Source organism: Hydra viridissima, unplaced genomic scaffold (assembly GCF_058129835.1).
Source record: "Hydra viridissima isolate aposymbiotic clone 2 unplaced genomic scaffold, HvirCarnegie_v1 scaffold_5, whole genome shotgun sequence".
In the NCBI taxonomy this organism is placed as follows: Eukaryota; Metazoa; Cnidaria; class Hydrozoa; order Anthoathecata; family Hydridae; genus Hydra; species Hydra viridissima.
Window position 1 is genome coordinate 1,245,772 of NW_028324304.1, and position 18,342 is coordinate 1,264,113.

At 34.4% G+C, this 18,342-nt stretch overlaps 1 protein-coding gene across 2 annotated transcripts; it reads right to left on the bottom strand.

The window, feature by feature from the left end:
* Positions 1–4,759: 4,759 nt before the first annotated feature.
* Positions 4,760–11,912, bottom strand: LOC149887742 (uncharacterized). 2 transcript variants are annotated; one of them, XM_090086814.1, is made up of 4 exons: positions 5,902–11,912; positions 5,603–5,668; positions 5,287–5,343; positions 4,760–5,119 (listed from the first exon to the last, which is right to left on the bottom strand). In XM_090086814.1, exons 1-4 carry the CDS (start codon positions 8,690–8,692, stop codon positions 4,809–4,811), a joined length of 3,225 nt encoding a protein of 1,074 aa, XP_089942940.1. In that variant the 5' UTR covers positions 8,693–11,912; the 3' UTR covers positions 4,760–4,808. The 2 variants fall into 2 exon arrangements, with proteins under 2 accessions (XP_089942940.1, XP_089942941.1); XM_090086815.1 differs by having other exon boundaries at positions 5,097–5,343; positions 5,902–8,721; positions 11,840–11,912.
* Between the last annotated feature and the right edge of the window lie 6,430 nt (positions 11,913–18,342).

An 18,342-nucleotide genomic window follows, 5' to 3' on the forward strand; every position in this document is an offset into this window, starting at 1 on the left:
TCTAAGGCGCACATGTCTTTCAGTTGCTTTTTTCTTAAGGAAAGGTCGCCAGAGTTTTTTTACGCAGCTCCTGCAGCATAATCTTTAACAAAATACTCTTTTGTATATCATTACATAGAAATAAACAAAAACCATATGCGTAAACAGAGATAAATTAGAACGCAAAAGTGCATAAAAAGCCTCGCTACTTTGCTATAGAAGAAGTGGATGACTAGATACAACTTTGTAAATTCGTGCACTACCTCAATGGATTAAGGTATTTTTCGAAAGTTTTTTAAAAGCATAAATAGCGTAGTCTTCCTCTTTTAAATCTAGCTTATGTCTAAGGCAGTTTTTGAATAGATTTTCAAAGAAAGGTTAGCGTACTTTTCCACTTTTAAGTTTAGCTTATGTAGCTTGACAAAACAACACACAAAAAGACAAGATAAAGTATCAGATAAACGTAAAATAAAATATAAATGAAACTAAAGTTAGGCTGCATAAAAAACAAACAACTTAATAATCTACTAGACATGTTTAAGTTGAATTAAGTAAAGTCCTTTGCGCAAATTTGGGTAAATAAGAGAGTAAAAATCCATAAAAAGAAGAAGTGGATGAGTAGATACAATTTTTTAAATTTGTGTGCTATCTCTATTGAATAAGGTAGTTTTCGAGAGTTTTTTCAAAGCAAAATTAGCGTAGTGTTCCTCTTTTAAATCTAGATTATCTCAAAAATAGATTTCGAATAGTTTTTCAAAGAAAGGTTAGCGCAGCTTTCCTCTTTTAACATTAGCTTATGTAGCTTGACATCACAGAACACAAAAAGATAAAATAAAATATAAGACAAACGTAAAATGAAAAATAGATGTAGCTAAAGTTAGGCAGCATAAAAAACCAACAACATAATAATCTACTAGGCATGTTTAAATTGAATTAAATAAAATCCTTTGCGCAAAAATAGGTATGTTAGAGAGTAAAAGCGCATAGAAAGCCTCGCTACTTTGCTGTGAAAGAAGTGGATGACTAGATACAACTTTTTAAAATCCTGTGCTATCTCTATCGATTAAGGTGGTTTTCGAAAGATTTTTCAAAGCAAAAATAGCGTAGTCTTTCTCTTTTAAATCTAGATTATGTCTAAGGTAGTTTTTGAACAGCTTTTCAAAGAAAGGTTAGCGTAGCTTTCCTCTTTTAAGTTTAGCTTATGTAGCTTGACATCACAAAACACAAAATTCAAAAAGACAAAATAAAATATAAGATAAACGTAAAATAAAATATAGATGAAGCTAAAGTTAGACTGCATAAAAAAACAACAACGTAATAACCTACTAGAATCTAATAAAACCCTATGCACAAATGTAGGTATGTTAGAGAGTAAAAGTGCATAAAAAGCCTCGCTACTTTGTTTAAGGTAGTTTTTGAATAGTTTTTCAAAGAAAGCTTAGCGTAGTTTTCCTCTTTAAAGTTTGGCTTATGTAGCTTGACATCACAAAACACAAAACACTAAAAGGAAAGGTAATATAAAAGTTAATCGTAAAATAAAATGTAGGTGAAATAAATGTTAGGCTGCATAAAAGAAAAAAAAAATCGTAACATAATAATCTTCTATATATGTTTGGATTGAATTAAATGAATTCCTTTGCGTAAATATAAGCAAACTAGTGAGAAAAAGTGCATAAAGAGCCTCGCTACTTTGCTGCAGAAGTAGTGGATGACTATATGCAATTTTTTAAAATCGTGTGCTATCTCTATCGATTAAGGTAGTTTTCGAAAGTTTTTTCAAAGTAAAAATAGTGTAGTTTTCCTCTTTTAAATCTAGCTTTTGTCTAGGGTAGTTTATGAATAGATTTTCAAAGAAAGGTTAGCGTAGCATTCCACTTTTAAGTTTAGCTTAAGTTGCTTGGCATCACAAAACTCAAAACTCAAAAAGAAAAGATAAAATATATGATAAACCTAAAACATAATATAGATGAAACTAAAGTTAGGCTGCATAAAAAACCAACAACATAATAATCTACTAGGCATGTTTAAATTGAATTAAATAAAATCCTTTGCGCAAATGTAGGTATGTTAGAGAGTAAAAGTGCATGAAAAGCCTCGCTACTTTGTTGAAGGTAGTTTTTGAATAGTTTTTCAAAGCAAGTTTAGCGTAGTTTTCCTCTTTTATGTTTAGACTATGTAGCTTGACATCACAGAACACAAAGCTCAAAAAGGCAAGATAAAATATAAGTTAATCGTAAAATATAGATGTAACAAAGTTTAGACTGCATAAAAAACCAACAACATAATAATCTACTAGGCATGTTTAAGTTGAATTAAATAATGTCCTTTGCGCAAATATAGGAAAGTTAGAGTAAAAATCCATAAAAAGCCTCGATACTTTGCTGAAGAAGAAGATGACTATATGCAACTTTTTAAAATTGTGAGCTATCTATATCGATTTAGGTCCTTTTTGAGTACTTTTTCAAAGAAAAGTTAGCGCAGTTTTCCCCTTTTAAGATTAGATTATGAAGCTTGACATAACAAAACACAAAACTAACAAAGGCAAGATAAAATATAAGGTAAACGCAATATAATGTATAGATGAAACTAAAGTTAGGCTGCATAAAACAAACGGGTAACAATACTCTTCTATGTATGTTTACATTGAGTTAAATAAAATCCTTTGCGCAAATATAGGTATGTTAGAGAATAAAAGTGCATAAAAAGCCTCAGTACTTTGCTGTAGAAGAAGTGGATGAGTAGATACAATTTTTTAAATTTGTGTGCTGTCTCTATCGAATAAGTTAGTTTTCGAGAGTTTTTTCAAAGCAAAATTAGCGTAGTGTTCCTCTTTTAAATCTAGATTATCTCAAAAATAGATTTCGAATAGTTTTTCAAAGAAAGGTTAGCGCAGCTTTCCTCTTTTAACATTAGCTTATGTAGCTTGACATCACAGAACACAAAAAGATAAAATAAAATATAAGACAAACGTAAAATGAAAAATAGATGTAGCTAAAGTTAGGCTGCATAAAAAACCAACAACATAATAATCTACTAGGCATGTTTAAATTGAATTAAATAAAATCCTTTGCGCAAAAATAGGTATGTTAGAGAGTAAAAGCGCATAAAAAGCCTCGCTACTTTGTTAAAGGTAGTTTTTGAATAGTTTTTCAAAGACAGGTTAGCGTAAATTTCCTCTTTAAAGTTTAGCTTATGTAGCTTGACATCACAAAATATAAAACTCAAAAAGACAAGATAAAATATAAGATAAACGCAAAATAAAATATAGATGAAACTAAAGTTAGGCTGCATACAAAACCAACAACATAATATTCTACTAGTTATGTTTAAATTGAATTAAATAAAATCCTTTACGCAAATATAGGTAAGTTAGAGAGTAAAAGTGCATAAAAAGCTTTACTTTGCTGAAGAAGAAGATGAATAGATGCAACTTTTTAAATTCGTGAGCTATCTCTATCGGTGTAAGGTAGTTTTTGAACAATTTTTCAAAGAAAAGTTAGCCTAGTTTTCTTCTTTTAAGTTTAAATTATGTAGCTTGACATCACAAAATACAAAACTCAAAAAGACAAGATAAAATATAAGATAAACGCAAAATAATAAAATATAGATGAAACTAAAGTTAGGCTGCATACAAAACCAACAACATAATATTCTACTAGAAAAGTTAGCCTAGTTTCATTCTTTTAAGTTTAGATTATGTAGCTTGACATCACAAAACACAAAGAGGCAAGATAAAATACAAGGTAAACGTAAAATAAAATTGAAGTCAAACAAAAGTTAGGTTGCATAAATACAAAAACTGCATTGCCAAAAATAGAATTTGTTGTCTAGAAAGACCTTTTAAACTTTGTTTCTTTCGTTTTTTGACTTAGTGAATCGCGATCTGGTTTTTCTTAGGCGCGCTTGTTTCTTAGTTGTTTTTTTTGTAAAGAAACTTTATTCAGACGTTTTTTTTTACGCAACTCCTTTAACATTATTTTTAACAAAGTATTCTTTTATACGTGTTTACATTGAAATAAAACCCTTTGCGTAAATAGAGATAAATTAGAGAGCAAAAGTACATAAAAAGCCTCGCTACTTTGCAGAAGAAGAATTGGATGGCAAGATTCGTGTGCTTTCTCTTTCGTTTAAGGTACTTCTTGAATATTTTTTCAAAGAAAAGTTAGCGTAGTTTTCCCCTTTTAAGCTTAGCTTACGCAGCTTGACATCACAAAACGCAAAAACCAATAAGGCATGATAAAATACAAGATAAACGTAAAATAAAATAGAAGTGAAACAAAAGTTAGACTGCATAAAAACAAAAAAAAAAAAAAAAAAACATAATATACTTCTATGTATGTTTACATTGAACTAAATAAAATCCTTTGTGTAAATATATGAAAAAATAGAGAGTAAGAGTTCATAAAAAAGCCTCGCTATTTTGCTGAAGAAGAAATGGATGTCTAGATCTTTTAAAATAAGGAACTTTTTGATTTCTTTTTCCGAAAAATGGTTGGAGCAGTTTTCCTTTTTTAAATTTCACTTATGCAGTTTAACATCACAGGAAATATTATTTTGCTTTTTAACAAACTCTTAAAAACATCAGAAGTAATTCTAAATGCAACTCTATTAAAAGTTTTCACAGAATAACAAAACGACTTCTTTTTTTTTTTTTTAAAGATAAAAAAAAGTTTGAACTATCTTTAAATAAGAAATGTGAGAACAGTTTAACAGAACTTCTTGTTTATTATGTCTTTAGCGAAACAGATAAAAATATTTGCAAAAGCATAGATAAAACAAACTACACAAAAGGCCCATCTTTATTGCCAAACTGAACAAACTTATCTAAACTACATAAATGGTTTCACGATATTGCCATATTGAACAAACTTTTCTAAACTACCCTCTTTTTGAATTTTTAGCTTCATGTTTTTAATTTTGTCTTTAATATGGCTTTGGTAGGAGTACTTTTGCAAGACATGAATGAGCTTGTCACTGCTATGATTTGCCAAGATGCCAAGGTAATCTTTGTACGAGCAACTTGAGCTTACATCTGTAAACACGTCTTGCAAGATGTATGCCAACACCAAAGCTGCACATCGTGGAAAACTTCTGGTGTTGAACCATTCGTTGTGGCCAGGGCAAGCATTCAGCTCTTCAACTATTTCATTTAAAATTTTACAAACTCAAGTCATAACACAAAGTGATTAAATCAAATATTCATTTGGTTCTGAAGTAAGACAAGATTTATTCTGTTTTTTTATTTATTTTTTTTTTGTTGACCTTATTGTTTGCACTGATAGCAATAACTGGTTTTTGAAAGATTACCTAAATGGCATTGGCTAACTTCTGCTTTGTTTTCCTTTGTTCTTGGCTGAGTTGATCCTGAAATAAAATAAAACCATGTTCATTTTTCTAATTCATAAAAACCATCAACAGTTTCTAAGTGTTAGAGATGATAACAAGCTGTGCATGATTTCTAACGGTGATGTTTCTAACTTCATCATTAGAAATCGGGTAGACACAACTTTCTAAAAGTGCACTTAGCAATGATGGCTAGTTTTTGTTAACAGTTAACCATCTGAAATTGTGCAAGAAGAGGTTTGTGTTTATATATCTTTGTATAAATTAGGTTTTACATTACCGATGAGTTCTTGAGTGAAAGATGGCATTTCCAACTTGATTTTTTTTCTTCTTGGATCTTTTACTTCTAAAACATAATCAGTTTTAGTATCATTCACTTGTATAAACATTTAAGCAATCACAGAATTAGTCCTGCAACAAATACATACACACTTCTGTGTTGTTTTTTTGTTTTGTTTTGTTTTTTTTACAGCTCTAACAATAACAATAGGGCAAGGAGTTGATTTGGGCATTTTCATTTTTTGAAAGCGTGTTGAGATTTGCATAAAAATCAAAAATCAAAAATCAAAAAGAATTTACCTCTGGATGTAGAGGCAAGACTTTGGCTAAATAGGCTACCAACAGATTGAACAGCATAAGGTGAGAGCTGCTTTGCAAGAACAGTACCAGCCTGTTGGACAGGAACAGCTGAAACTGGATCAGATGAAAGAAACAAACTGGGTTTGGCCAATGTTTGCTGAAAAGCAACAAGGCTAGGAGTCAGAGGAACAGAAAAGACCTCTTTTGAAGGACAGAAAGCGACTTGCTGAGAAGGAGAAGCAGAAACAGGTTTGGCAACCACTTGCTCATTAAAGTAAACTGGAGAAAGATTTGCATGGTGTTCAATAAAATCCGGTTCATCAGGAAATAATGTTAATGCAAGAGGAGAACAAGCTGTGCCAACAGGAACAGCTAGAGTCTGATCTACATCCATACAAACAGCTTGTTCGTTAGGAACTAGTTGTGCAAGAGCAGGGGATAGTTCAAGAACTGGACCAGCGATTGTTTGTTCAGATGGAACAGACGAAACAGGAGTTGAGGTAGGTTCACACAAGAAATCTACGGCATGGTCGTTGCTATCCTCTAAAGGAACATTGTTTTCTACAGCTGGAGAAAACGGAACCACTGTGGTACAGCTGAAAGTAGCAGCACATTCTTCAGAGTCAGAACCGGAGTCTAAATCTTCCTCAAAGATGTCCTCAACCTCATGAAAACCGTACTCCTCTGCATTAGTTTGGAGCCAGTCCATCACATCCTTCTCCTTCTTTGGTGGTCTCTCAGACTTTTCAACAGTCAAAGACTCTATGACTCCGAAGGACTGTCCGATGCCCAGGGCAAAGCGCAACTCCTCTGCAGCGTTCCACTGGGACACATAAAAGCTATCCATTGTGTTCCTGCTGTGCTTCATGTAGAGTGTAGCGAACCGCTCGCGATCTTCTTTGCTGTTGTTGGCAAAGTAAGTGGCTATCGAACCGCGAATGCAAGTGGGAGTAAGACGCTTCATGGGAATGTTTACTTGGCTTTTTCTGAAGCAGGACGTCAGGCAAGAGGAGATAGCAGAGGAACCCATCTGGTAAACAGGCACTCTAGTTGCACCGAGTGTCACACATTCGTCTTTGTTGGGTCTCATCGATGGAAAAAGGGGCCTGTAGCAGTCGCTCAACTCCAAAACAGTCTTGGTGTCTGCAGCCATGTAGTGAGAGTCGTTGACAAGAAGGTCTCTGTATCTCAGCAAATAAATATCGATCAACACTTTCAAGTCGTTCGGCACTAGAATGTTTTTGGCTCCGTACTTGTATGCTGTTTTGTAGCGCTCTTGCACAATGCAATATCCACACTCACTCTTCTCAGCAGCCATGTAGTCTCTAATGTTTAAAAGAGCAATGTTAGATTTTCTTAAACTGTTAATTACAGTGACAGAGAGCAGAAGATGGTTTCGTAGAGACACAGCATTGTCTCTAGTCGGTGTAAGAGACGGCTTTCTAATCGATTCCACTAACTGTCTTACGTATGCAGACTTGCCATATTCGTTCAGCAAACTGACATTGATGATGTTGATGCATTTTTTGCTTTTCACAAGGCTCCTCCTCAAAGAACGAAAGGGCCTCAGCACTGTTTGTAACTCCTCCACCTTGCAGCGCAAACGTCGGATGGCCTCATGAGAAAGTCCGAAATAGACATTCCTGGCTTCACTGAAACGAAACAGGAGACAAAGGTAGACAAGGCGGTTGTACAACGTGTGACAAGACATGGCTTTTGTTTGGTCAAGTTCACTCAGCTTGGAATTGAGCTGAATGTTTTTAAAGTGCATGGAAAAGTATCTATCCTCCAAAACGTTGGAATTGGTGAGAGCGTTCGGGTGCAGCGTCAGCGTGCTGTCACAACATGTCAATATTTCAACAACTGCATTTTTGTAGATCTTTGCTTGTGACAAAGTGTTGTTGTTGGCTACCACAAGCCACTTTTCAAAATCTCTGAAGAGCTCATCTGCTGACTGGTAATAAAAGTGAAAAGCATCTTTGTCCAGCTGAAACAAGAGTCTCTTATCTTCTGTCAAGACGGAGGAGTTGGAAACCAAGTGCTTTAAGGAATTAAAATCAGAGTCTAGGACGGATTCGGTGTTCAGCTCTTTGTTTTCTACAGAGGTGCAGTGGTTTGCAGAAGGAGCCTCGGACGAACCAGCAACTGATGAGGGCAAGCTTAAAAGAGGATCAGAGGAAAGAACCGGAGAAGAAAAAGAGGAGGAAGGCCCAGGAGCAGAGGATGCAGAGCCTGATGCAGACGCTTGTTCAGCTACTGGCTTAATACCAAAGAAGGCAGGTCGAATAAATTGAGGGACATAGAGCTTGTCGTTGTCGTATCGCTTTGCCTCTGCAATCTTTTGTTTGATCGTCTTGGAATCGTAGAAATGAGTCTCTTTCAAGTGTATGTCCAGTCGGTCGTAATACTTCCAACATTGCAAACAGGGGTAAGGTTTTGGACAGCCGGACTTGCGTTCGAGACGAGCATGCTGAAACTTCCTGACCATTGCAGAGTAAAAGATGGAAGCTTCATCCAAAGTCCAAGAATGATCTTTTTTAGTCAAGTGTCTTTTAATGCTTGTGGAGGAATGTTTGCACAAAGGCATCGGACAGCTAACAGCGTACCTCTTCTTGGTACCATAGAAAGGTACAACCCTGTTTACGGAGCCACACGCTGCAACTAATGCGGCCCTGACTTTGTTTTTGAGCTTTAAGTCTCTCTGTTCTTGTGACTGCCTTCTTTTCTTCTTTTTCGCTTTAGAGTTCGGAGAAGGGGCAACAACAGTGTTGTTTTCTTGTGAAGAAGACATGTTCAGGTGTTTGTTTGCAACGGTTTATGCTAAAAAAAAGAAGACAGTTAGTGAGAGTGTTTTTCTTCTGCCTGCATCCTGGAATCCTGGAATGTTTACAACTGCAGGGAAGAGCTGTGTTTTTTCGAATCCTCTGCAAAAGAGAAAAAAGAAAGAAAAGAGAGCAACAAGAAGAAACAAAGTTTCCACTAGCAAATGAAAAAGAATGAGAGCAACTAGCATTACATGCATGGTGGCAGCAGTGATTGCTATTATGAGAAGGAGAGTGAGAAAAAAAAAAAAAAAAGAAAAGAAACAAATAAATAAAGAGATGGAGTTTGAGAGGATCTCGCAACCATATGACTCAAAGAAAGAAACTGTGTTGAAAAAAGGCAAGAGAGGGCAAATAGAACTTGCTAACAAGGACAAATGACAGACATAACTACAACAGTAACAACTCTCATTGCAAGCATAATAACAACAGCATCAGCATCACTGACTCAGAGAGTGTTGACATAACAAAAAAGAAAACAAAAGTACAAGCCAAGTGGGGGAACATTAACAAACACTCATTGCAACTATAACAACAACAACAACAGCAACAGCATCACTGACTCAGAGGGTATTGATAAAAAAAACAAGCAAAACAAAAACAAACAAAAAAACAAATAAAAAAACAAAACAAGCAAATTGGGTGAACAGTAACAACTCTCATTGCAAGCATAATAACAACAACAGCATCAGCATCACTGACTCAGAGAGTGTTGACAAAATAAAATAGACAATAAGCAAGCAAAGTGGGTGAACAGTAACAACTCTCACTGCAAGCATAATAACAACAACAGCATCAGCATCAGCATCACTGACTCAGAGAGTGTTGATAAAATAAAACAGATTATAAACAAACAAAGTGGGTGAACAGTAACAGCTCTCATTGAAAGCATAATAACAACAACAGCATCAGCAACAGCATCACTAACTCAGAGGATATATAAAAAAACAAACAAACAAACAAACAAAACAAAAACAAAAAAAAACAAGCAAAGTGGCTGAACAGTAACAGCTATCATTGCAAGTAAAATAACAACAACAGCATCAGCAACATCATCACTGATTCAGAGAGTGGTGATAAAATAAAACAGATTAAAAAACAAGCAAAGTGGCTAAACAGTAACAACTATAAATACAAGTAAAATGACAAAAGCAGCAACAGCATCACTAACTCGCAGGGTGTTGATAAAAAAAAAAGCAACAAACAAACAAAGCAAGCAAAGTGGGTGAACATTAACACTCATTGCAACTATAATAACACCAACAGCAACAGCATCAGTGACTCAAAGGGTGTTGATAAACAAAAACAAAGGCACAAACAAAACAAGCAGAGTGGGTGAACATTAACAACACTTATTGCAAGCATAATAACAACAACAGCATCAGCATCACTGACTCAGAGAGTGTTGATAAAATAAAATAGATTATAAACATGCCAAGTTTGTGAACATTAACAAACACTCATTGCAACTATAACAACGACTACAGCAACAGCATCACTTACTCAGAGAGTGTTGAGAACAAAAACAACAAAAAAGAACAAAAACAAAACAAAACAGAAAACAGAAGTACAAGCCAAGTGGGGGAACATTAACAAACACTCATTGCAACTATAACAACAACAACAGCAACAGCATCACTTACTCAGAGGATATTGATAAAAAAAACAAACAAACAAACAAACAAAACAAGCAAAGTGGCTGAACAGTAACAGCTATCATTGCAAGTAAAATAACAACAACAGCATCAGCAACATCATCACTGACTCAGAGTGTGGTGATAAAATAAAACAGATTAAAAAACAAGCAAAGTGGCTGAACAGTAACAACTATAAATACAAGTAAAATGACAAAAGCAGCAACAGCATCACTAACTCGCAGGGTGTTGATAAAAAAAAAAGCAACAAACAAATAAAGCAAGCAAAGTGGGTGAACATTAACACTCATTGCAACTATAATAACACCAACAGCAACAGCATCAGTGACTCAAAGGGTGTTGATAAACAAAAACAAAAGCACAAACAAAACAAGCAAAGTGGGTGAACATTAACAACACTTATTGCAAGCACAGTAACAACAACAGCATCAGCATCACTGACTCAGAGAGTGTTGATAAAACAAAATAGATTATAAACAAGCCAAGTTGGTGAACATTAACAAACACTCATTGCAACTGTAATAAGAACAACAGCAACAGCATCACTGACACAAAGGGTGTTGATAAACAAAAACAAAAACACAAGCAAAGTGGGTGAACATTAACAACACTCATTGCAACTATAACAACAACAACAGCAACAGCATCACTGGCTCAAAGGGTGTTGATAAAATAAAGAAATAAAAACAAAACAAGCAAAGTGGGTGAACAGTAACAACTCCCATTGCAAGCATAATAACGACAACAGCAACAGCAACACCATCACTGACTCAGAGAGTGTTGATAAAATAAAATAGATTATAAACAAGCCAAGTGGGGGAACATTAACAAACACTCATTGCAACTGTAACAACAACAACAGCAACAGCATCACTTACTCAGAGAGTGTTTATAAATAAAACAAAAAACAAAAACAAGAAACAAAAATACAAGCCAAGTGGGTGATTACTAACAGCGCTAACAGCAGCAACAACAGTGTCTTTAGAAACAACAAACAAGTACAACAGCAACAACTGCTTTTACAGAGTATAACAATAACAACAACATGGCACTAACAACAACAAAAGGGTTGGAATAAAAACCTGTAGGCAAAAGGAGAGCTGCATTCAGACAAGATCGATTACAAAGAGGCTCTTCTTTAGGACAGAGGAGAAACTGCTTTTGAAGGACAGAGGGACTTTTGTTGTTGTTGTTGTTGTTGTTGTTGTTGTGCAGAAACCAACAAACTTTTATTGAACCGAATATAACCGAATATAACCGAAAGTCTTGTTTGCTTCTGTTTTGTGCCATCAAGAAGGGAAAACAAAACATCACAAAACAAACGAAGCAAACGAAACAAACAAACAAACAAACGAACGAAACAAACAAAAAAAAAAAAAAAATTAAAAAAATTAACAAACAAACAAACAAACAAACAAGCAAACAAACAAAAACAAATAAGAATAACAGAAAACGCAGTACCGAAACCTCGCCATTTTTTATCCTTCCTCAAGCTTTCTCTGGGCGCCAAAGACCGAGAAAGTTGAGCAAACGTGACGTTGAGGGGGGGGGAGGGGGGTACTTAAGGACAGCAGACCGACCAATGGCACGCTTAGGAGAGACCCACGTGAATGCTACATTTTCTTTCTATGTACGCTGAATCCGCTCAAAGTCTGGAATTTCCAGCATTCACGTGTCATCACTCCAGCCACCAGATTGGCCCACACTTTGCACACTTTCAAGACTAGAAACTCACTTGTGCTCAATTTGAGCAAAAAAAAAAAAAAACTAAGTCTCGCATGGCGACAACTTTTCCAAAAGCAAACAAAGGCAAACGAAGGCAAACGAAGAAAAAACAAAAACAAATAAACAAAAACAAAACCGAAAAGGGAGAGAGAGAGAGCAAGTCGACTCATTTCTTTCGACTGCCTTAAACGAGAAGTCTAAAACGTTTAAAAGTTGAAAACTAAGTTTTTTAAATGAGCTGCACCGAAAAAACTTTACGACAGTTTAGCTGGTTAAAAACGCAGAGGAAAATATTTTATAAAATTTAAGCGTTCTAAAGATGTCCATTTTTGTTTTTGTTTTTTTTATTTCGGTTTGTTTCTGGGTTTGTTTTTTTTTTTAAATTCTAGCGATCGAGCATATTTGAACGGTTTCATCAACCTGTTGGCGCACGTGCTCGAGAGCTTGAACTTTGATTGCTTTTGTTGTTGAGAATTGAGAATGTCCGAGCAGGTTTTTTTATCGATTTCATCGCTTGTGGCGAGGCAAAAATCAAAACGCTTTTTGGACGAAAGAAAAGAGATTAAAAGGAAAAAAGAGAAGAAAAAAAAAACAAAAAAATAGGTTATGTGTTATGAACATTTATTTTCTCACGCGATGACGTCTAGTTTTGTTAGAGTAATTAAAATATGGTATCAAGTTTGTAATTTCTATCTTATTTTTAGTTACGGATAATTGCCAATTATGTCACGTTTAGTATACACAACGCTGTTTTCTTAATAGCAATATGATACAAACAAGTTATAAAAAAAAAAGCGTTCGCTCGATCTTCCTTAGTCAGTTGAACAAAAAGAAATTTTCACAACATATGATTGATTTGGTTGTCCTAGCAAGCTGTTTTAGCAAACGGCTAGAGGTTGCAACTGTTGTTCATTGAAAACGAAAAATCTAGCGTCAGCAACAAATTTTTGAATACATAATGTACGCAAAAGTGGCACTAACAAATGAAAATGTAAAAAAACTGTTTACCTTGATGCCAGACTCGCAGAGATGTTGTCGCTCGTTGCTATCGACTGCGAACAGCTTTGTTGTTTTTCGAAGTGCCTCTTCATTCTACTTATAGCCGAAGTTTTGGCTTCGAAAAAAAATACGAACGTCGTTAAGCTCAACGAGCTGCTTTAATTGTTGTTCGTGCGAAAACGAAATGCTTAAAACGGATAAAAGTGTTGGCGTAATTACACTTTTTGACCGCGATGCAGTTTGTCAACTCTAGCGTACTTTTTTGGCTCGTGGAGCAAAAGCCTCATGATAATAGCAAAGGCTTAAAATGTCTTAACATGTCAGCAAAGGCTTAATATGCTTAATAAACTGTGGTTAAGTTTTTGCGGTGCAGTTCATTTACAACTTAATTTGCAACTTGCTGGCACAAGCAAACGTTTATGACTTCTCGTTTAAGACAGTTGAGCGAAATCAGTCGACTCACTCATTCTCCCTTTTCTGTTTTGTTTTTGTTTTGTTTTTTTGTTTTTGTTTTTGTTTTTGTTTGTTTTTTTTTTTTCTTTGTTTGTCTTTTGTTTAAAATGTAAAAAACTCGAAAGGAAAGTTGTTGCTTTGTTTGCTTATTGAAAGTTTTCGCCAGTTGCAAGACTTAGTTTTGTTTTTGTTTACTTATTAAAATATCGAGGAAAATATTTGAGGACATCGCATTCTAATGGTGCCTTTATAACAACATCTAACGATTTAACGTTTAATGTTGTGCTCAAAAAAAAAAATTCCTTTTATATCTCTCAATGGTCTCCAACGATAAAACTGCCGACCAATCGCAACGATTAAACAGCCAACCAATGGCAGCTCAATGGTCTCCAAACAAGAGACTGCCGACCAATGGCAGCTCAGTGGTCTGAGAAGTGAGATCATTCGATTTCCTTTTATTATCTCCAGTTTGAACTAGTGCTTGGCTTGTGGTGCAGAAACTAAAACTTCCCGTTTTTGTATTTTGTTTTGAATTTCTTTGCTTTGAGCTTTTTAATCGATCGATAGCTTTAGGAGAAAAGAAGAAACCCCTCTGACGAAGTCTTGGCTTTTTTAAAAACGCTCAAATTTTGGCAAACAAATCTCATACAAAACGCTACTTTGATGTCAAGCTTTCGTTACTCCCTACTCCCTTCTAGCGGAGGGCGGCAAAAAGGTGTTGCATCCTAGAGCTAAAAGTGAGGAGGGAAGCAAGTTTTTTTTTCGTTTTGTTTGCTTTTTTATGTTTTTTGTTTTTTTGAGGGGGGAGAGTTAGAGGGTAAGGGGGTTAGGATTAGAGGGGGTTGGGGTTACGGTTTGGAAACCTGGGGACGAGGATATCAAGCAGGAGTTTAGTGTCCACGAGGGGCGTCCTTCGGTTGTAACGTGCCGCTAGGTGCACGCGTCTAGTAGTTTCGTTGCATCGACCTAGAGGAGTTCTCCGAAAGGTCTTGCGCTTTGGGCTCGGGCAAACGGCCTGCATCCATTGTAAACACGGTCTCTGCCGTTAGAAAATCGTTAACCAGGCTTTTGTGAGCTTTAACAACCATCCCTTTGAGTTTAAAACGAACGTTTCCCCAAAAGCCATTCGAGATGGAGGTACTCACGGAGGTTTGTTACGGTAACAACCCTGTGGTTTGCCATCTTCTTTCTTTCCGCAGCGTCGCAAACGGATCGGCCGGTCTCTTAGGTGACGAAAAAACGTCTGATCTCTCGACTGGAATGCTTAACGTACTAAGATTAGAAGAGTTAGTACTAAGAGTCGCATCTGGCCGCCGTAATTTTCTTCGATGATGTACTTGAAAATTTCGTGACGTCGTTTTCAAAGCTCTAGGGTCGATTTTAACCTTCGACCTTAAAGTCGATTTTAGCCTTCGGTGTGGCTCTGTACAACTTTTGCGGTGAAAAAGCTTGCGCGGAGTCTACAGTTGTATTTAGCCGACAGACGCTAGCAACGCAGAAACAGAATGACTCTTGGGCGGCGCAAACAGAGCGTTCAGCAAATTTGTCGCATTTTACGTCAAAGCGGACAATCTGCACGACAAATAAAGCTAACTTTCTCCTTTGCCTAATATGTTAACGGATGGCCAGGAACAACCTTGGTCTGTAATGAATGAGTTCGTTTTTCCATTCGAGGCACTAATTACTGCAGTTTTAAAAGTCACCTAAAGTATAAGCTCATCTCTCCATTCAAGAAAAACAAGCATCAGAGTTTCGGAAAGTTTGCATGCACGACACCACCATCGATGGTACTTAAACAAACAGAAAATGAATTGCAAAACAGAACCACTGAATTGCAAAACATAACAACGGACAGCTTGTAAAAAGCATGGTGATGAGCTTCTTCAATCCAATCAAGGAACCAAGCATCACAGTTTCGGCAATGGTGCACGTGCAAATCAGCAAACTGTGATACTTAATCAAACAACTTCACTGTTTTGCATAGTTTGAGAACGGATGGCTAAGAACAACCTCGTTAGTGAGTATGAAGTCATCTCTTCATTCAAGGAATTAATAATCAGAGTTTTAGAAGTCTCTTACGTGCGATACTACTATCAACGGTACTTAATCAAACAGCCTCTCAGAATTGCCTAGTTTGAGAACGGAAGGCTAGGAACAACCTTAGTAGTGGGTCATCAGTTCAACTTTTCATTCCAAGGAATTAAGCATCTAAAATCTGAAAAATAAAAAGAAAAGCTCTTTGTTAGAAGTTCTTATTTTTGTTTTTCCTCAATTTCTATTTCTTTTCTTTTTTTCTTTTTTTTTTAAATGATAGTTTTTCTTTTTTTTTTATCTATTTTGTTCGTTTAAATTAATATAACAGGCGTCTTAGGTCGTTTCTGTAACATTATTTAACACTTTAAATTGTAATAAATATTTGAACAGAAGAAAATCCTTTTCGTAACGTTAGAATGTAATAAGAACATTTCATCTTTACAAAATACGCTTGTAAAAATGGTTTCACTTTTAAAGTTTGTTGTTTTTGTCTTTTAATTTAGTGAATCGCAATTTGGATTTTCTTCGGCGCACATCTATTTTAGTTGCTTTTTCTTAAGGAAAGGTCACCAGAGTTTTTTTACACAGCTCCTGCAGCATAATCTTTAACAAAATACTCTTTTGAAAATTTTTAAATTGAAATAAACAAAAGCCATTTGCGTAAGTAGAGATAAATTAGAGAATAAAAAGTGCATAAACGCCTCGCTACTTTGATGAAGAAGAAACGGATGACTAGATGCAACTTTTTAAATTCGTGTGCTACTTTGATGATGAAGAAGAAACGGATGACTAGATGCAACTTTTTAAATTCGTGTGCTATCTCTTTCGATTAAGGTACTTTTTGAATATTTTTTCAAAGAAATGTTAGCGTAGTTTTCCTTTTTTAAATTTAAATCATGTTTAAAGGTAGTTTTTGAATATTTTTTCAAAGAAAAGTTAGCGTAGTTTTCCCCTTTCAGATCTAGCTTATGTTTAAGGTAGTTTTTGAATATTTTTTCAAAGAAAAGTTAGCGTAGTTTTCCTCTTTTAGATCTAGCTTATGTTTAAGGTAGTTTTTAAATATTTTTTCAAAGAAATGTTAGCGTAGTTTTCCTTTTTTAAATTTAAATCATGTTTAAAGGTAGTTTTTGAATATTTTTTCAAAGAAAAGTTAGCGTAGTTTTCCCCTTTCAGATCTAGCTTATGTTTAAGGTAGTTTTTGAATATTTTTTCAAAGAAAAGTTAGCGTAGTTTTCCTCTTTTAGATCTAGCTTATGTTTAAGGTAGTTTTTAAATATTTTTTCAAAGAAATGTTAGCGTAGTTTTCCTTTTTTAAATTTAAATCATGTTTAAAGGTAGTTTTTGAATATTTTTTCAAAGAAAAGTTAGCGTAGTTTTCCCCTTTCAGATCTAGCTTATGTTTAAGGTAGTTTTTGAATATTTTTTCAAAGAAAAGTTAGCGTAGTTTTCCTCTTTTAGATCTAGCTTATGTTTAAGGTAGTTTTTAAATATTTTTTCAAAGAAATGTTAGTGTAGTTTTCATCTTTTAAATCTAAATCATGTTTAAAGGTAGTTTTTGAATAATTTTTCAAAGAAAAGTTAGCGTAGTTTTTCTCTTTCAGATCTAGCTTGTTTAAGGTAGTTTTTGAATATTTTTTCAAAGAAAAGTTAGCGTAGTTTTCCTCTTTTAGATCTAGCTTATGTTTAAGGTAGTATTTAAATATTTTTTCAAAGAAAAGTTAGCGTAGTTTTCCTCTTTTAGATCTAGCTTATGTTTAAGGTAGTTTTTAAATATTTTTTCAAAGAAATGTTAGTGTAGTTTTCATCTTTTAAATCTAAATCATGTTTAAAGGTAGTTTTTGAATAATTTTTCAAAGAAAAGTTAGCGTAGTTTTTCTCTTTCAGATCTAGCTTATGTTTAAGGTAGTTTTTGAATATTTTTTCAAAGAAAAGTTAGCGTAGTTTTCCTCTTTTAGATCTAGCTTATGTTTAAGGTAGTTTTTAAATATTTTTTCAAAGTAATGTTAGTGTAGTTTTCATCTTTTAAATCTAAATCATGTTTAAAGGTAGTTTTTGAATAATTTTTCAAAGAAAAGTTAGCGTAGTTTTTCTCTTTTAGATATAGCTTATGTTTAAGGTAGTTTTTAAATATTTTTTCAAAGAAATGTTAGTGTATTTTTCATCTTTTAAATCTAAATCATGTTTAAAGGTAGTTTTTGAATAATTTTTCAAAGAAAAGTTAGCGTAGTTTTTCTCTTTCAGATCTAGCTTATGTTTAAGGTAGTTTTTGAATAATTTTTCAAAGAAAAGTTAGCGTAGTTTTTCTCTTTCAGATCTAGCTTATGTTTAAGGTAGTTTTTGAATATTTTTTCAAAGAAAAGTTAGCGTAGTTTTCCTCTTTTAGATCTAGCTTATGTTTAAGGTAGTTTTTAAATATTTTTTCAAAGAAAAGTTAGCGCAGTTTTCCTCTTTTAGATCTAGCTTATAATTCAGGTAGTTTTTGAATATTTTTTCAAATAAAAATTAGCAAAGTTTAGCTTATTTAGCATGACATCACAAAATACTAAACTCAAAAAGGCAAGATAAAGTATAAGATAAACGTAAAATAAGATATAGATGAAACAAATGTTAGGCTGCATAAAATCTAAAACTGCATTGCCTATCATAAACACAAACGTCTAGTAAGAGCTTTTAAAGTTCGTTCTTTTCGTCTTTTAATTTGAAGAATCGCGATTTGAATTTTCTAAAGCGCACATGCCTCTCAGTTGCTTTTT